General features: G+C 41.5%; 1 protein-coding gene across 1 annotated transcript in view; it reads left to right on the forward strand.

Annotated features, from left to right (window-relative positions):
* Window positions 1–3,241: 3,241 nt before the first annotated feature.
* The window catches only part of LOC138657738 (solute carrier family 2, facilitated glucose transporter member 9-like), a 54,759-nt gene continuing 38,729 nt past the window's right edge, over window positions 3,242–19,271 (forward strand). The window contains exons 1-2 of the mRNA XM_069745416.1: window positions 3,242–3,457; window positions 5,425–5,523. Of these exons, the coding sequence (XP_069601517.1) occupies window positions 3,434–3,457; window positions 5,425–5,523 (123 nt within the window). The 5' untranslated portion in view covers window positions 3,242–3,433. The remainder of the gene's footprint in view (window positions 3,458–5,424; window positions 5,524–19,271) is intronic.

The raw sequence follows: 19,271 nt of genomic DNA on the forward strand, positions 1-19,271 counted from the left end.
TGGGGTCATTGTCCTGTTGAAAAATAAATGATGTTCTAACTAAACGCAAATCGGATGGAATAGCATGCCGCTGCAAGATGCTGTGGTAGCCATGCAGGTTCAGTATGCCTTCAATTTTGAATAAATACCCAACAGTGTCACCAGCAAAGCACCCCCACACCATCACACCTCCTCCTCCATGCTTCACGGTGGGAACCAGGCATGTAGAGTCCATCCATTCACTTTTTCTGCGTTGCACAAAGACACGGTGGTTGGAACCAAACATCTCAAATTTGGACTCATCAGACCAAAGCACGGATTTCCACTGGTCTAATGTCCATGCCTTGTGTTCTTTAGCCCAAACAAGTCTCTTCTGCTTGTTGCCTGTCCTTAGCAGTGGTTTCCTAGCAGCTATTTTACCATGAAGGCCTGCTGCACAAAGTCTCCTCTTAACAGTTGTTGTAGAGATGTGTCTGCTGCTAGAACTCTGTGTGGCATTGACCTGGTCTCTAATCTGAGCTGCTGTTAACCTGCGATTTCTGAAGCTGGTGACTTGGATAAACTTATCCTCAGAAGCAGAGGTGACTCTTGGTCTTCCTTTCCTGGGGTGGTCCTCATGTGAGCCAGTTTCTTTGTAGCACTTGATGGTTTTTGCCACTGCACTTGGGGACACATTTCAAAGTTTGCCCAATTTTTCAGATTGACTGACCTTAATTTCTTAACGTAATGATAGCCACTCGTTTTTCTTTAATTAGCTGCTTTATTCTTGCCATAATACAAATTCTAAAAGTCTATTCAGTAGGATTATCGGCTGTGTATCCACCAGACTTCTGCACAACACAACTGATGGGCCCAACCCCATTTATAAGGCAAGAAATCCCACTTATTAAACCTGACAGGTCACACCTGTGAAGCGAAAACCATTCCCGCTGACTACCTCTTGAAGCTCATTAAGAGAATGCCAAGAGTGTGCAAAGCAGTCATCAAAGCAAAAGGTGGCTACTTTGAAGAACCTAGAATACAAGACATAATTTCAGTTGTTTCACACTTTTTGGTAAGTATATAATTCCACATGTGTTAATTCCTAGTTTTGATGCCTTCAGTGTGAATGTACAATTTTCATAGTCTTGAAAATACAAAAAAATCTTTAAATTAGAAGGTGTGTCCAAACTTTTGGTCTGTACTGTATGTGTATGTGTTTTATGATCGTTTGTTATCCTGCATACATGTGTTCTATATAAAGTGTCTATCTACTGAGCATTTGATGTGCAGCATGTGTGTACTATGTACAGTACATGTATGTGTGCCATGTACATGCGTTTGTACTGTATAAGTGTGCGTGTGCAATGTAAATGTGTGTATAAGTGTGAACAATATACATGTGTGTATACAGTGTGTGCCATGTACATGTGTGTGTATACAGTGTGTGCCATGTACATGTGTGTGACATGTACGTGTGTGTCTGAGTGCACATAAACATGTGCCATGTACGTGTGTGCTATGTACGTGCGTGTGCCATGTACATTTGTCACCCAGCCATGGCTTTTGTCTAGACAGGTTTCCGTAACGCCTACCACATTGCAATCCGTGGATCCGAATCTCCACTTCATTTATTTTGTTTGTGAGGCTTCTTGCATTTGCCATCAGATATTTAATACTACTTGCATATTTATTACTCCTACTCACCTCCCTACTTGTCTTACATGTCCCAGCCCCCCTAAATCCTCATTGACCACTAATGTCTCAAACTATCTGTCTACTCTATCTACCCTCTTATTTGCACAATTACCCTCCCTCTCACCATATCCTAGTTTAAAAGCTCCTCCATCGGTCTGACCATTTTTTCTCCCAAGCACAGGTTCCTCATTCAGGTGCTGCGAGGCCCTACCATATAGCCTGTAGATGACAGAGAAGTATCTCTGACAACATCACCTTGGAGGTTCTGGCCTTCAGCTTCTCTCTAAAGGTACCGTCACATTTAGCGACGCTGCAGCGATCTAGACAACGATGCCGATCGCTGCAGCGTCGCTGTGTGGTCGCTGGAGAGCTGTCACACAGACAGCTCTCCAGCGACCAACGATGCCGGTCCCCGGGTAACCAGGGTAAACATCGGGTTACTAAGCGCAGGGCCGCGCCTAGTAACCCGATGTTTACCCTGGTTACCAGTGCTAATGTAAAAAAAAACAAACACTACATACTTACATTCCGGTGTCTGTCCCCCGGCGCTGTACTTTCCTGCACTGACTGTGAGCGCCAGCCAGCCGTAAAGCAGATTACAGCGGTGACGTCACTGCTGTGCTTTACGGCCAGCCGGTGCTCACAGTCAGTGCAGGAAAGCACAGCGCTGGGGGACAGACACCGGAATGTAAGTATGTAGTGTTTGTTTTTTTTTACATTTACACTGGTAACCAGGGTAAACATCGGGTTTCTAAGCGCGGCCCTGCGCTTAGTAACCCGATGTTTACCCTGGTTACCAGTGAAGACATCGCTGAATCGGCGTCACACACGCCGATTCAGCAATGTCTGCGGGAGTCCAGCGACAAAATAAAGTTCTGGACTTTCTGCTCCGCCCAACGATGGCACTGCAGGATCCTGATCGCTGCTGCGTGTCAAACTCAATGATATTGCTAGCCAGGACGCTGCAACGTCACGGATCGCTAGCGATATCGTTCAGTGTGAAGGTACCTTTAGTTCCCTGTAATCATTTTTAAGGACCTTCCACCTCTGTCTAACTTTGTCATTGGTACCAATGTGTACCATGACCGCTGGGTTTTCCCTACCCCCAACCAGCAATCGGTCTATCCGATATGCAGTATGCCAAACCCGAGTATCCAGCAGACAACACACTGTTCAGCATTCATGACAGCAAATGACCCTGTCTCTCTGCCTAATTATAGAGTCCCCTACCACCAACATCTGTCTGGCCTTTGCTGTACTCCTATTTCCCTCCTTCTTACAACCGTAATTTTCGTAGTTGCTAGGAGTAACGTCCTGCTGTAGTGATCGTAGTCCTGGCCTTGCATTCCTAGTACTAGCCAAACTAGGCTCCCTGACACTTTTCCCTCCACCCCTTCTTCTAACTACCTACCTCTGGGCTAAGCTACCTACTGGGTCTACCTACCTACTGGGTCTAAGCTTTTTTAAGCTACCTACTTCTGGGTCCTGATCTTCCCCACCTCCACCCTCCTCCATATCACTGGCCACAGCCAAAGCATGCTAAGCGAGCTCTGAACTGTTCTCCAGGTTTACAATAACCTTGAGTGTTGCAAGCTGCAATGATTTCACAGAATGCTGTATAGTACAATACTGTCATTGGTTCATATATCTGGCTCTAGATGACTACTGATAAATCCAAGTCAAACACTGATAACCCTTTGCAATGTTTTCTGAATCCTGGGGTGAAGTTCTCAGCACATTTCATTAATGTGACATTGGTCATCTCATCATCTACAATATGGCTGGGCTTCTCTCAGAACTGGTGAGTACATCTATATCATTAGTTATTACATTACGTAAAATGCATTTTGAGCAATGCATTATGAAAAATAGTGTAAAAATAAGTGTACTTAATTTTAAAGTCTATTTACAGTCAGTAAACTCGGTTTTAGACAATTATTGAATATCAATATACTCTGTATGCAGATTGTTAATGAAAATCTTACTGGCAAAACTCGGCTATTGAGATACTTTTACTAATGTCATTAAGGTGGAACAGGCATACAGAGCTTCCCTAAAGTTATGCTTTATCAGATTAAATATGAATGTCTACTTTTTTCATCACAAACATATAGCTCATCATTTAAACCATTATTAAAATGTATTAATGGCAATAATATTAACATCAATACAATGTTATTGCACATTCAATAAATTTCTCTTTTGACACTGAAATGCATAAATTAGGTGAGAATTTTTATTCTTATGCTATAATCGTTATGTTAAACCCAGAATCGACTCATTTAGAACATACAAATACATTTGTGACTTTATAATGTTTAGATACTGATCAATCATATACTTTATTGTATTATTATAGTCACAATTTGACTGCGATCAATTGCACTTGCACTTTATAATTGGTTGTCATTTTCTTCATGTATTAATATATGAAAATATGTGCTAAATATATTGGATTCCTTATTAGTACAATTTTATATTGATTGTTAAAAAACACTAAAATAGAATTTACAAGGATACAATTATGGCTAATTGAGTGTTGATCCCCATATTTTCTAGCAGCATTGTGTTTTCATTTTAATGTTTGCAACATGTGAAAGTTCTTTCAAGCAATATCATACACTATTAGCCTTAGGAAGTTTTCAATATGTGTATTAATACTACACCCAACTAATCTAGGGCCACTGCCATCCCAAAAAAGAGGCTCGGCACATTCTGCGGTGGCGCCGATCAGCTGATCAGCCGGCGCAACCCAGGAATCCGGGTTCCCCCTGCAGCTTATTTGGCAAGCGCTATAGCTTGCTGAATTAGTGGGGGCCTGAAGAAATTCACCCAACTCTACTCAGCATACCATAGACCAGGGGTGTCAAACTGCATTCCTCGAGGGCCGCAAACAGGTCATGTTTTCAGGATTTCCTTGTATTGCACAGGTGATAATTTAATCACCTGCACAGAATGATTCCAGCACCTTGTGTAATGCAAAGGAAATCTTGAAAACACGCATGGTCTGAGGCCCTCGAGGAATGCAGTTTGACACCCCTGCCATAGACAAAGCACAAAGAAAGACATGCAGTAGTGTAGCACTCTCTAAGGATGATAAACAATTAGACTGTGTTCCTATGATGAGTTTTTGGTGAGTTTTTATACTGCGTATTTTTAAAAAAATGCAAGTAACTTTTTTTTTTTTACTTAATGGGTGTATAAATGGTGCAGAAAATCTGTAACATTAAAAACTCACCAAAGGTCATCGTGGGAATGTAGCCTTTATTGCATCATCTCGGTCATAGGATGTTTATGTAGGCTTTGTTTTCTGTACACCTCCTGTGACCTGGATGATGCAATAAAGAAGCTGCAGTTGTTTTTCATCCATGGCGAATGCTGCATTTATCTCTTTTATGGAATGAAAGTTTTTGCTGCGCTTTCACCCCACATTTTTGTCTGCAAAAAAAATGCAGCATTTTACTATTTTATAAAGTAAATCAGATTTCTGAAATCTCATTTATAGTCTGCTTATTTTTTCTTTGCAGATTTGAAGCAGTTTCTAATCTGTAGCATTTCCATTCTTTCAACCTTTTGCAATATTTTTCATACATTCAAACGAATGGGAAAAAAGTTGTCAAAATTGCACCTATTTACCCAGTGCTTTTCCTGCCTCCAGTATTTGCAGTAGATTTTTTTGCTGAAAAATCGTGTGCATATATCCTAAGTCAGTATGGCTCTGTAATCTTTAGTTACAAAATTTTAATAAAACACTTTGTCATATATTAGGTTAAAAACTGGAGAATTCTTCCATTGATTATTGTGCTAGGTCTTGGCAATGGTTTACCGTTTGGCTACCATCTATCAGTGATCAGCTCCTCTTCTTTGGTAAGCAAAATCTTCCTTGGTAAGCAACTATCATCCAATAAAATGATACTTTGTTTATTAACCCCTTAATGACCGCCAATACGCCTTTTAACTGACCTGACATATAAGAGAATGGCCTCCCCATACAGATGACAATCCAGCATCTGTTGGTTGTACATTATAGCTGACAACTTGCTGTATCAGCCATGATCAGTGTTTGCACCGTCCAAATCTGTTTAACCCCTTAGATGCTGCTGTCAATAGTGACTACATCATTATAAATGGTTAACAGAGTGTGGGGGTTCTTCTTTATCCCAATTGGTACCCTCAGATCATGATTTTGTTGTCCTGATGTTTGCGATGGCAATTCATGACCAAATAGCGGCCTTACAGTCTGACGGCTGTAGTAATCTGTTTAGAAGTTAGCAACATTTAGGTGGTAAAAATACACATTTTCATTTCTGTCATACCACTTTGCATTAATTCCTGTAAAGCACCTGAAGGGTTAATAAACTACCTGACAGCAGTTTTCAATATGTCAGGGGGTGCTGTTTTTAAAATGGTATCACGTTTGGGGGTTTCCCAATATATAGGACCCCTAAAGTCACTTCAAACATGGATAAGTCCCTAAAAAAATAAATGTGGTAAATTTCTTTGAAAAAATGAAAAATTGCTGCTACATTTTTAAACCTCCTAAAATGCTAACAAAATAAAATAACATTTTACAAATGGTGCTGATGTAAAGCCGACATGTGGGAAATGTTATTTATTAATGGTTTGCTGTTGTATGACTATCTGGATTAAAGGGATAATCATTCAAATTTAGAAAATTGCTAATTTTTTAACATTTTTCTCAAATTTTTTATATTTTTTATAAATAAACACAAAAAATGTTGAACTAAATTTACCATTATCATAAAGTATAATGTGTCACGAAAAAACAATCTCAAAATCACTGGGATTTGTTGAAGCGTTGCAGAGTTATTACCACATAAAGTGACACTGGTCAGATTTCAAAAATTTGGCTCGGTCACTAAGGGGTTAATCATAACAATTCAGCATGCATTGAAATATTATCAAATAGATTTTAGATGCATGAGCTATTCATGAGACAGAAGAGCACCTTCAGTAACCGGCTAATACTTCTGAGGTGTAAGAAGGAAAAATATAGGAAATCGTTTGTGCCAACTGCCATGGGAATGTACAATAATAACATTAGGGTTAAACCACCAAGGTGAATGTCTACTTATTTCTCTACATTTCAGTTCACTTGTTGTGTATGTCCTATTCTAATGTCTAATGTAAAATGTTCTTCTGTCAACTCCACGGTCATGTCAACTATGTAATTCCTTTATGATTTTTATGATTTAAGTTGTGCTGCTGTGATACCATAATTTCCCACGGGATCAATAAAGTGTATCGTATCGTATCGTATCGTAGATTTAATTATAATTATCTCTATCTGTCTATCTCTCTATCTATCTTTCTAAAATAACAATGAATTTATTTGCCCCACAATAGTGACGTTTCAGTCCAGCACTTGGACTTATATCTAATATATAAAGCTGAATGTGTGTGTGTATGTCCGGGATTGGCATCTGCACCGTCGCAGCTACAGCCACAAAATTTTGCACAGTCACACGTCTGGACCCCGAGAGTGTCATAGGCTATGTTGTAAGGCGAAATTTTAACCCCGCGCGTTCCAATTCACCAAACAATTTTGCCCCTATCTACATAATGGGGAAAAAAGTGAAAGGAAAAGTGTTGGAGGCGTCGCAGCTACAGCCACAAAATTTTGCACAGTCGCACGTCTGGACCCCGAGAGCGTCATAGGCTATGTTGTGAGGGGAAATTTTAACCCCGCACTTTCCAATTCACCAAACAATTTTGCTCCTATCTACATAATGCGAAAAAATGAAAGGAAAAGTGTAGGAGGCAAATTGACAGCTGCCAGATGTGAACAAGGGGGACTTAAAGAATGAGAGCGATGGCGCCAAAGAGTATATACCGTACAGTTGCTAAGGTGGGGCCCCGACATGGGATACTCACCACACACGGGGATATAAACACACACACAAAATGCGCCACACACTACCAGATGCTTGAACACATATTACCCTCAGCACACATTTCACCACAAATACACCAACCTCGCCACATAAAAGTCGAAACACAAAAGTCGCCACTCAAAACTCGCCACGCGCAGAACTCGCCACATGCAAAAACTAGGCTCTTGCAAAACTCGCCACAAGTGCAAAACTCACCTCATGGAAAACTCGCCACACGCAAAACTTGCACACGCGGAAAAATTGCCACATGCACAAAAGTTGCAACACATGCAAAAGTTGCCTCACACAAAACTTTCACATACTCAAAAGGCACCACACATAAAACTCGCCACGCGCAAAACTCGCCATGCGCAAAACTTGCTGCACACAACTTGCTACACTAACCTGTCACATGCAACTCGACACACAAAAAGTTGCTACACGCATGTCGCCACACAAAACTCATCTCACAAAAGTCGCTACATGCATGTCGCCACACGCAACTCAACACACACAACTTGACAAACGAAACTCGCCCTAAAGCACACACAAGTCTGGTATTATCCTTCAAAATTAAAAATCTGATTAATAAGCAGACAAATTACAACAAATGTACCATATAGGAAAAAAACGGCAGCTGTCAGTCACATGACCTGTCTATTATGTGTATGTGTGAGCTAATATATACTGCCAGGGGGAGGGCTTCCTGTTGGCTGGGGATTTATCAGGCTGCCAATTTCGCTTACAAATACTGAGGTAAAAATACTGAGCAAATAACGTGTGAACGAGGTCTAATACAGGAGGAGATGACACACAGGTATATGCTATATACAGGGGAGATGACACACAGATATATATATATATACAGGAGAGATGACACACAGGTATATACTATATAGAGGAGGAGATGACATACAGGTACATATATATACAGGAGGAGATGACATACAGGTATATACTATATACAGGAGGAGATGACATACAGGTATATACTATATATAGAAGGAGATGACATTCAGGTATATACTATATATAGGGGAGATGACACACAGCAGGTATATACTATATACAGGGGAGATGACATACAGGTATATACTATATACAGGAGATGACATACAGATGTATACTATATATAAGGGAGATGACAAACATGTATATACTGAGGTGATGAGGTGAAAATGAGAGGTGTGAGGTGAAAATGAAAAGGTGTGAGTGCAAAATGAGAGGAGTGAGGAAAAATAGTGGAGTGATCAGAAAATGACAGATGTGAGGTTGAAATGACAAGTGTTAGGGGGGAATGAGAGGAGTGAGGGAGAAAATGAGAGGTGTGAGGGAGAAAATGAGAGGTGTGAGGGGGAAAATGAAAGATGTGATTGGGAAAATGAGAGGCGTGATGGGAAAATAAGACAAGTGAGGTGATATAACTAACCACAGATATTTACTATGCCCAGGCAACGCCGGGCTCTTCAGCTAGTCTACTATATAAAGCTGAATGTGTGTGTGTATGTGTGTATGTGTGTATGTCCGGGATTGGCATCTGCACCGTCGCAGCTACAGCCACAAAATTTTGCACAGTCACACGTCTGGACCCCGAGGGCGTCATAGGCTATGTTGTAAGGCGAAATTTTAACCCCGCGCGTTCCAATTCACCAAACAATTTTGCCCCTATCTACATAATGGGGAAAAAAGTGAAAGGAAAAGTGTTGGAGGCGTCGCAGCTACAGCCACAAAATTTTGCACAGTCGCACGTCTGGACCCCGAGAGCGTCATAGGCTATGTTGTGAGGTGAAATTTTAACCCCGCACTTTCCAATTCACCAAACAATTTTGCTCCTATCTACATAATGCGAAAAAATGAAAGGAAAAGTGTAGGAGGCAAATTGACAGCTGCCAGATGTGAACAAGGGGGACTTAAAGAATGAGAGCAATGGCGCCAAAGAGTATATACCGTACAGTTGCTAAGGTGGGGCCCCGACATGGGATACTCACCACACACGGGGATATAAACACACACACAAAATGCGCCACACACTACCACATGCTTGAACACATATTACCCTCAGCACACATTTCACCACAAATACACCAACCTCGCCACATAAAAGTCGAAACACAAAAGTCGCCACTCAAAACTCGCCACGCGCAGAACTCGCCACATGCAAAAACTAGGCTCTTGCAAAACTCGCCACAAGTGCAAAACTCATCTCATGGAAAACTCGCCACACGCAAAACTTGCACACGCGGAAAAATTGCCACATGCACAAAAGTTGCAACACATGCAAAAGTTGCCTCACACAAAACTTTCACATACTCAAAAGGCACCACACATAAAACTCGCCACTCGCAAAACTCGCCATGCGCAAAACTTGCTGCACACAACTTGCTACACTAACCTGTCACATGCAACTCGACACACAAAAAGTTGCTACACGCATGTCGCCACACAACTCATCTCACAAAAGTCGCTACATGCATGTCGCCACACGCAACTCAACACACACAACTTGACAAACGAAACTCGCCCTAAAGCACACACAAGTCTGGTATTATCCTTCAAAATTAAAAATCTGATTAATAAGCAGACAAATTACAACAAATGTACCATATAGGAAAAACGGCAGCTGTCAGTCACATGACCTGTCTATTATGTGTATGTGTGAGCTAATATATACTGCCAGGGGGAGGGCTTCCTGTTGGCTGGGGATTTATCAGGCTGCCAATTTCGCTTACAAATACTGAGGTAAAAATACTGAGCAAATAACGTGTGAACGAGGTCTAATACAGGAGGAGATGACACACAGGTATATACTATATACAGGGGAGATGACACACAGATATATATATATACAGGAGAGATGACACACAGGTATATACTATATAGAGGAGGAGATGACATACAGGTACATATATATACAGGAGGAGATGACATACAGGTATATACTATATACAGGAGGAGATGACACACAGGTATATACTATATGCAGGAGCAGATGACCTACAGGTATATACTATATACAGGAGGAGATGACATACAGGTATATACTATATATAGAAGGAGATGACATTCAGGTATATACTATATATAGGGGAGATGACACACAGCAGGTATATACTATATACAGGGGAGATGACATACAGGTATATACTATATACAGGAGATGACATACAGATGTATACTATATATAAGGGAGATGACAAACATGTATATACTGAGGTGATGAGGTGAAAATGAGAGGTGTGAGGTGAAAATGAAAAGGTGTGAGTGCAAAATGAGAGGAGTGAGGAAAAATAGTGGAGTGATCAGAAAATGACAGATGTGAGGTTGAAATGACAAGTGTTAGGGGGGAATGAGAGGAGTGAGGGAGAAAATGAGAGGTGTGAGGGAGAAAATGAGAGGTGTGAGGGGGAAAATGAAAGATGTGATTGGGAAAATGAGAGGCGTGATGGGAAAATAAGACAAGTGAGGTGATATAACTAACCACAGATATTTACTATGCCCAGGCAACGCCGGGCTCTTCAGCTAGTCTACTATATAAAGCTGAATGTGTGTGTGTATGTGTGTATGTCCGGGATTGGCATCTGCACCGTCGCAGCTACAGCCACAAAATTTTGCACAGTCACACGTCTGGACCCCGAGGGCGTCATAGGCTATGTTGTAAGGCGAAATTTTAACCCCGCGCGTTCCAATTCACCAAACAATTTTGCCCCTATCTACATAATGGGGAAAAAAGTGAAAGGAAAAGTGTTGGAGGCGTCGCAGCTACAGCCACAAAATTTTGCACAGTCGCACGTCTGGACCCCGAGAGCGTCATAGGCTATGTTGTGAGGTGAAATTTTAACCCCGCACTTTCCAATTCACCAAACAATTTTGCTCCTATCTACATAATGCGAAAAAATGAAAGGAAAAGTGTAGGAGGCAAATTGACAGCTGCCAGATGTGAACAAGGCAGACTTAAAGAATGAGAGCGATGGCGCCAAAGAGTATATACCGTACAGTTGCTAAGGTGGGGCCCCGACATGGGATACTCACCACACACGGGGATATAAACACACACACAAAATGCGCCACACACTACCACATGCTTAAACACATATTACCCTCAGCACACATTTCACCACAAATACACCAACCTCGCCACATAAAAGTCGAAACACAAAAGTCGCCACTCAAAACTCGCCACGCGCAGAACTCGCCACATGCAAAAACTAGGCTCTTGCAAAACTCGCCACAAGTGCAAAACTCACCTCATGGAAAACTCGCCACACGCAAAACTTGCACACGCGGAAAAATTGCCACATGCACAAAAGTTGCAACACATGCAAAAGTTGCCTCACACAAAACTTTCACATACTCAAAAGGCACCACACATAAAACTCGCCACTCGCAAAACTCGCCATGCGCAAAACTTGCTGCACACAACTTGCTACACTAACCTGTCACATGCAACTCGACACACAAAAAGTTGCTACACGCATGTCGCCACACAACTCATCTCACAAAAGTCGCTACATGCATGTCGCCACACGCAACTCAACACACACAACTTGACAAACGAAACTCGCCCTAAAGCACACACAAGTCTGGTATTATCCTTCAAAATTAAAAATCTGATTAATAAGCAGACAAATTACAACAAATGTACCATATAGGAAAAACGGCAGCTGTCAGTCACATGACCTGTCTATTATGTGTATGTGTGAGCTAATATATACTGCCAGGGGGAGGGCTTCCTGTTGGCTGGGGATTTATCAGGCTGCCAATTTCGCTTACAAATACTGAGGTAAAAATACTGAGCAAATAACGTGTGAACGAGGTCTAATACAGGAGGAGATGACACACAGGTATATACTATATACAGGGGAGATGACACACAGATATATATATATACAGGAGAGATGACACACAGGTATATACTATATAGAGGAGGAGATGACATACAGGTACATATATATACAGGAGGAGATGACATACAGGTATATACTATATACAGGAGGAGATGACACACAGGTATATACTATATGCAGGAGCAGATGACCTACAGGTATATACTATATACAGGAGGAGATGACATACAGGTATATACTATATATAGAAGGAGATGACATTCAGGTATATACTATATATAGGGGAGATGACACACAGCAGGTATATACTATATACAGGGGAGATGACATACAGGTATATACTATATACAGGAGATGACATACAGATGTATACTATATATAAGGGAGATGACAAACATGTATATACTGAGGTGATGAGGTGAAAATGAGAGGTGTGAGGTGAAAATGAAAAGGTGTGAGTGCAAAATGAGAGGAGTGAGGAAAAATAGTGGAGTGATCAGAAAATGACAGATGTGAGGTTGAAATGACAAGTGTTAGGGGGGAATGAGAGGAGTGAGGGAGAAAATGAGAGGTGTGAGGGAGAAAATGAGAGGTGTGAGGGGGAAAATGAAAGATGTGATTGGGAAAATGAGAGGCGTGATGGGAAAATAAGACAAGTGAGGTGCTATAACTAACCACAGATATTTACTATGCCCAGGCAACGCCGGGCTCTTCAGCTAGTCTACTATATAAAGCTGAATGTGTGTGTGTGTGTGTATGTGTGTATGTCCGGGATTGGCATCTGCACCGTCGCAGCTACAGCCACAAAATTTTGCACAGTCACACGTCTGGACCCCTAGAGCGTCATAGGCTATGTTGTGAGGTGAAATTTTAACCCCGCGCGTTCCAATTCACCAAACAATTTTGCCCCTATCTACATAATGGGGAAAAAAGTGAAAGGAAAAGTGTTGGAGGCGTCGCAGCTACAGCAACAAAATTTTGCACAGTCACACATCTGGACCCTGAGAGCGTCATAGGCTGCGTTGTGAGGTGAAATTTTAACCCCGCGCTTTCCAATTCACCAAACTATTTTGCTTCTATCTACATAATGGGGAAAAAAGTGAAAGGAAAAGTGTTGGAGGCGTCGCAGCTACAGAAACAAAATTTTGCACAGCCACACGTCTGGACCCTGAGAGCGTCATAGGCTACGTTGTGAGGTGAAATTTTAACCCCGCGCTTTCCAATTCACCAAACAATTTTGCCCCTATCTACATAATGGGGAAAAAAGTGAAAGGAAAAGTGTTGGAGGCGTCACAGCTACAGAAACAAAATTTTGCACAGTCACACGTCTGGACCCTGAGAGCGTCATAGGCTATGTTGTGAGGTGAAATTTTAACTCCGCGCTTTCCAATTCACCAAACTATTTTTCCCCTATCTACATAATGGGGAAAAGTGAAAGGAAAAGTGTTGGAGGCAAATTGACAGCTGCCAGATGTGAACAAGTGGGACTTAAAGAGTGAGAGCGATGGCGCCAAAGAGTATATACCGTACAGTTGCTAAGGTAGGACCCCGACATGGGATACTCACCACATGGGGATATGAACACACACACAAAATGCGCCACACACTACCACGTGCTTGAACACATATCACCCTCAGCACACATTTCACCACACATACGCCAACCTCGCCACATAAAAGTCGAAACACAAAAGTCGCCGCTCAAAACTCACCACGCGCAAAACTCACCACATGCAAAAAATAGGCTCACGCAAAACTCACCTCATGGAAAACTCGCCACACGCAAAACTTGCACATGCGGAAAAATTGCCATATGCACAAAATTTGCAACACATCCAAAAGTTGCCTCACACAAAACTTGCACATACTCAAAAGGCACCAGACATAAAACTCACCACGCGCAAAACTCGCCATGCGCAAAACTTGCTGCACACAACTTGCTACACTAAGCTGTCACATGCAACTCGACACACAAAAAGTTGCTACACGCATGTTGCCCACAAAACTCATCTCACAAAAGTCGCTACATGCATGTCGCCACACACAACTCAACACACAGAACTTGACAAACGAAACTCGCCCTAAAACACATTCAAGTCTGGTATTAGCCTTCAAAAATAAAATTCTGATTAATAAGCAGACAAACTACAAGAGCAACAAATGTACCATATAGGAAATACGGCAGCTGTCAGTCACATGACCTGTCTATTATGTGTATGTGTGAGCTAATATATACTGCCAGGGGGAGGGCTTCCTGTTGGCTAGGGATTTATCAGGCTGCCAATTTATCTTACAAATACTGAGGTAAAAATACTGAGCAAATAACGTGTTAACGAGGTCTAATACAGGAGATCACACAGGTATATACTATATACAGGGGAGATGACACACAGATATATACTATATACAGGAGAGATGACACACAGGTATATACTATATAAAGGAGGAGATGACATACAGGTACATACTATATACAGGAGGAGATGACATACAGGTATATACTATATACAGGAGGAGATGACACACAGGTATATACTATATACAGGAGCAGATTACCTACAGGTATATACTATATACAGGAGGAGATGACATACAGGTATATGCTATATATAGAAGATGACATACAGGTATATACTATATACAGGAGGAGATGACACACAGATATATACTATATACAGGGGAGATGACACACAGGTATATACTATATACAGGAGGAGATGACATACAGGTATATACTATATATAGAAGGAGATGACATACAGGTATATACTATATATAGGAGGAGATGACATACAGGTATATACTATATATAGGAGGAGATGACATACAGGTATATACTATATATAGGAGGAGATGACATACAGGTATATACTATATACAGGGGAGATAACACACAGCAGGTATATACTACAGTATATAAAGGGGAGATGACATACAGGTATATACTATATACAGGAGATGACATACAGGTGTATACTATATATAAGGGAGATGACAAACATGTGTATACTGAGGTGAAAATGAGAGGTGTGAGGTGAAAATGAAAAGCTGTGAGTGCAAAATGAGAGGAGTGAGGGAAAATAGTGTAGTGATCGGAAAATGACAGATGTGAGGTCGAAATGACAAGTGTTAGGCGGGAATGAGAGGAGTGAGGGAGAAAATGAGAGGTGTGAGGGAGAAAATGAGAGATGTGAGGGGGAAAATTAAAGATGTGATTGGGAAAATGAGAGGCGTAATGGGAAAATAAGAGAAGTGACCTGCTATAACTAACCACAGATATTTACTATGCCCAGGCAACGCCGGGCTCTTCAGCTAGTCTAATATATAAAGCTGAATGTGTGTGTGTGTGTGTGTGTATGCATGTCCGGGATTGGCATCTGCACTGTCGCAGCTACAGCCACAAAATTTTGCACAGTCACACGTCTGGACCCCGAGAGCGTCATAGGCTATGTTGTGAGGCGAACTTTTAACCCCGCGCGTTCCAATTCACCAAACAATTTTGTCCCTATCTACATAATGGGGAAAAAAGTGAAAGGAAAAGTTTTGGAGGCGTCGCAGCTACAGCCACAAAATTTTGCACAGTCACACGTCTGGACCCTGAGAGCGTCATAGGCTATGTTGTGAGGTGAAATTTTAACCCCGTGCTTTCCAATTCACCAAACAATTTTGCCCCTATCTACATAATGGGAAAAAAATGAAAGGAAAAGTGTAGGAGGCAAATTGACAGCTGCCAGATGTGAACAAGGGGGACTTAAAGAATGAGAGCGATGGCGCCAAAGAGTATATACCGTACAGTTGCTAAGGTGGGGCCCCGACATGGGATACTCACCACACACGGGGATATGAACACACACAAAATGCGCCACACACTACCACGTGCTTGAACACATATTACCCTCAGCACACATTTCACCACAAATACACCAACCTCGCCACATAAAAGTCGAAACACAAAAGTCGCCACTCAAAACTCGCCACGCGCAGAACTCTCCACATGCAAAAACTAGGCTCTTGCAAAACTCGCCACAAGTGCAAAACTCACCTCATGGAAAACTCGCCACACGCAAAACTTGCACACACGGAAAAATTGCCACATGCACAAAAGTTGCAACACATGCAAAAGTTGCCTCACACAAAACTTGCACATACTCAAAAGGCACCACACATAAAACTCGCCACGCGCAAAACTCGCCATGCGCAACACTTGCTGCACACAACTTGCTGCACACAACTTGCTACACTAACCTGTCACATGCAACTCGACACACAAAAAGTTGCTACACGCATGTTGCCACACAAAACTCATCTCACAAAAGTCGCTACATGCATGTCGCCAAACGCAACTCAACACACACAACTTGACAAACGAAACTCGCCCTAAAACACACACAAGTCTGGTATTATCCTTCAAAAATGAAAATCTGATTAATAAGCAGACAAACTACAACAAATGTACCATATAGGAAATACGGCAGCTGTCAGTCACATGACCTGTCTATTATGTGTATGTGTGAGCTAATATATACTGCCAGGGGGAGGGCTTCCTGTTGGCTGGGGATTTATCAGGCTGCCAATTTAGCTTACAAATACTGAGGTAAAAATACTGAGCAAATAACGTGTGAACGAGGTCTAATACAGGAGGAGATGACACACAGGTATATACTATATACAGGGGAGATGACACACAGATATATACTATATACAGGAGAGATGACACACAGGTATATACTATATAGAGGAGGAGATGACATACAGGTACATATATATACAGGAGGAGATGACATACAGGTATATGCTATATATAGAAGATGACATGCAGGTATATACTATATACAGGAGGAGATGACACACAGATATATACTATATACAGGGGAGATGACACACAGGTATATACTATATACTGGAGGAGATGATACACAGATATATGCTATATACAGGGGAGATGACACACAGGTATATACTATATACAGGAGGAGATGACATACAGGTATATACTATATATAGAAGGAGATGACATTCAGGTATATACTATATATAGGGAAGATGACACACAGCAGGTATATACTATATACAGGGGAGATGACATACAGGTATATACTATATACAGGAGATGACATACAGATGTATACTATATATAAGGGAGGTGACAAACATGTATATACTGAGGTGATGAGGTGAAAATGAGAGGTGTGAGGTGAAAATGAAAAGGTGTGAGTGCAAAATGAGAGGAGTGAGGAAAAATAGTGGAGTGATCAGAAAATGACAGATGTGAGGTTGAAATGACAAGTGTTAGGGGGGAATGAGAGGAGTGAGGGAGAAAATGAGAGGTGTGAGGGAGAAAATAAGAGATGTGAGGGGGAAAATGAAAGATGTGATTGGGAAAATGAGAGGCGTGATGGGAAAATAAGAGAAGTGAGGTGCTATAACTAACTACAGATATTTACTATGCTCAGGCAACGCCGTGCTCTTCAGCTAGTATTTTAGATATTTGTAAAGCCAACAAGTGAAAAAACTTAACACTCATCCACACCAAATTAATCTCCTTTTTTCAATCTTGATGGCTTTTTATTTTTATTTAATTATGTATATTTTCTTTTTTTTCTAATCCAAATAAACACAAATGTGAAAATTTTCCATTTCCTCTCCCCCTATTTTTAACTATCTACAGAGGGGAAAAAAAAGTATTTAGTCAGCCACCAATTGTGCAAATTCTCCCACTTAAAAAGGTGAGAGAGGCCTGTAATTGACATCATACATGGACCACAACTATGAGAGTCAAAATTGACATAACATACGGTAGTTAGCAAGGCCGAAAAAAGACAATTGCCCATCCAGTTCAGCCTTTATTCCGTCAGAATAAATCCCCCAAATCTACGTCCTTCTAAAGAACCTAATAACTATAAGATACAATATTGTTACGCTCCAGGAAGACATCCAGGCCTCTCTTGAACCCCTTGACTGAGTTCGCCATCACCACCTCCTCATGTTGGTAGAAAAACCTTCTCTCCTCCAGACACAGAGAATGCCCCCTTGTGACCGTCACCTTCCTTGGTATAAGCAGATCCTCGGACAGATATTTGTATTGTCCCCTTATATACTTATACATGGTTATTAGATCGCCCCGCAGTCGTTTTTTTTCTAGACTATATTATCCTAATTTTGCTAATCTCTCTGGGTATTGTAGTTCCCTCATCCCCTTTACTAATTTTGTTGCTCTCCTTTGTACTCGCTCTAATTCCATCATATCCTTCCTGAGCACCGGTGCCCAAAACTGTACACAGTACTCCATGTGTGGTCTAACCAGGGATTTGTACAGAGACAGTATAATGCTCTCATCATGTGTACTCAGGCCTCTTTTATTGCACCCCATGATCCTGTTTGCCTTAGCAGCCGCTGCCTGACACTGGCTGCTCCAGGTAAGTTTATCATTAACTAGGATCCCCAAGACCTTCTCCATGTCAGATTTACCCAGTGGTTTCCCGTTCAGTGTGTAATGGTGATATTGATTCCTTCTTCCCATGTGTACAGCCTTACATTTATCTGTCATGATCCAGTTTTGAGTCCTGTCTGTCCTTTTCCCGGGCTGATCATGTCAAGGGTCAACTTTGCTCTGCCTCATTCTGGGTTCAGGTTTGCTATTTGCAGTGTCAGTTATAGTTTCTGCCTTCGGCATGAGTAGCTGACCCCATTTGCCTTGATTTGTCCTGCTGCTTGCTCACTGAACCCGTGTCTGTTTATCCCCTCTTCCCTTTCCACCTCTGTGTTTCCCTTTCGTGTATTGATTCTGTTTTTTTCTCGGCTTGGACCCTGACCTGTTGTTTTGTCTCTTGTCTTTGGCACATCTGCTCCTGACTGGTACTGACACAATTGGCTTGTT

This window comes from Ranitomeya imitator, chromosome 1, assembly GCF_032444005.1.
Source record: "Ranitomeya imitator isolate aRanImi1 chromosome 1, aRanImi1.pri, whole genome shotgun sequence".
NCBI classification, from domain to species: Eukaryota; Metazoa; Chordata; class Amphibia; order Anura; family Dendrobatidae; genus Ranitomeya; species Ranitomeya imitator.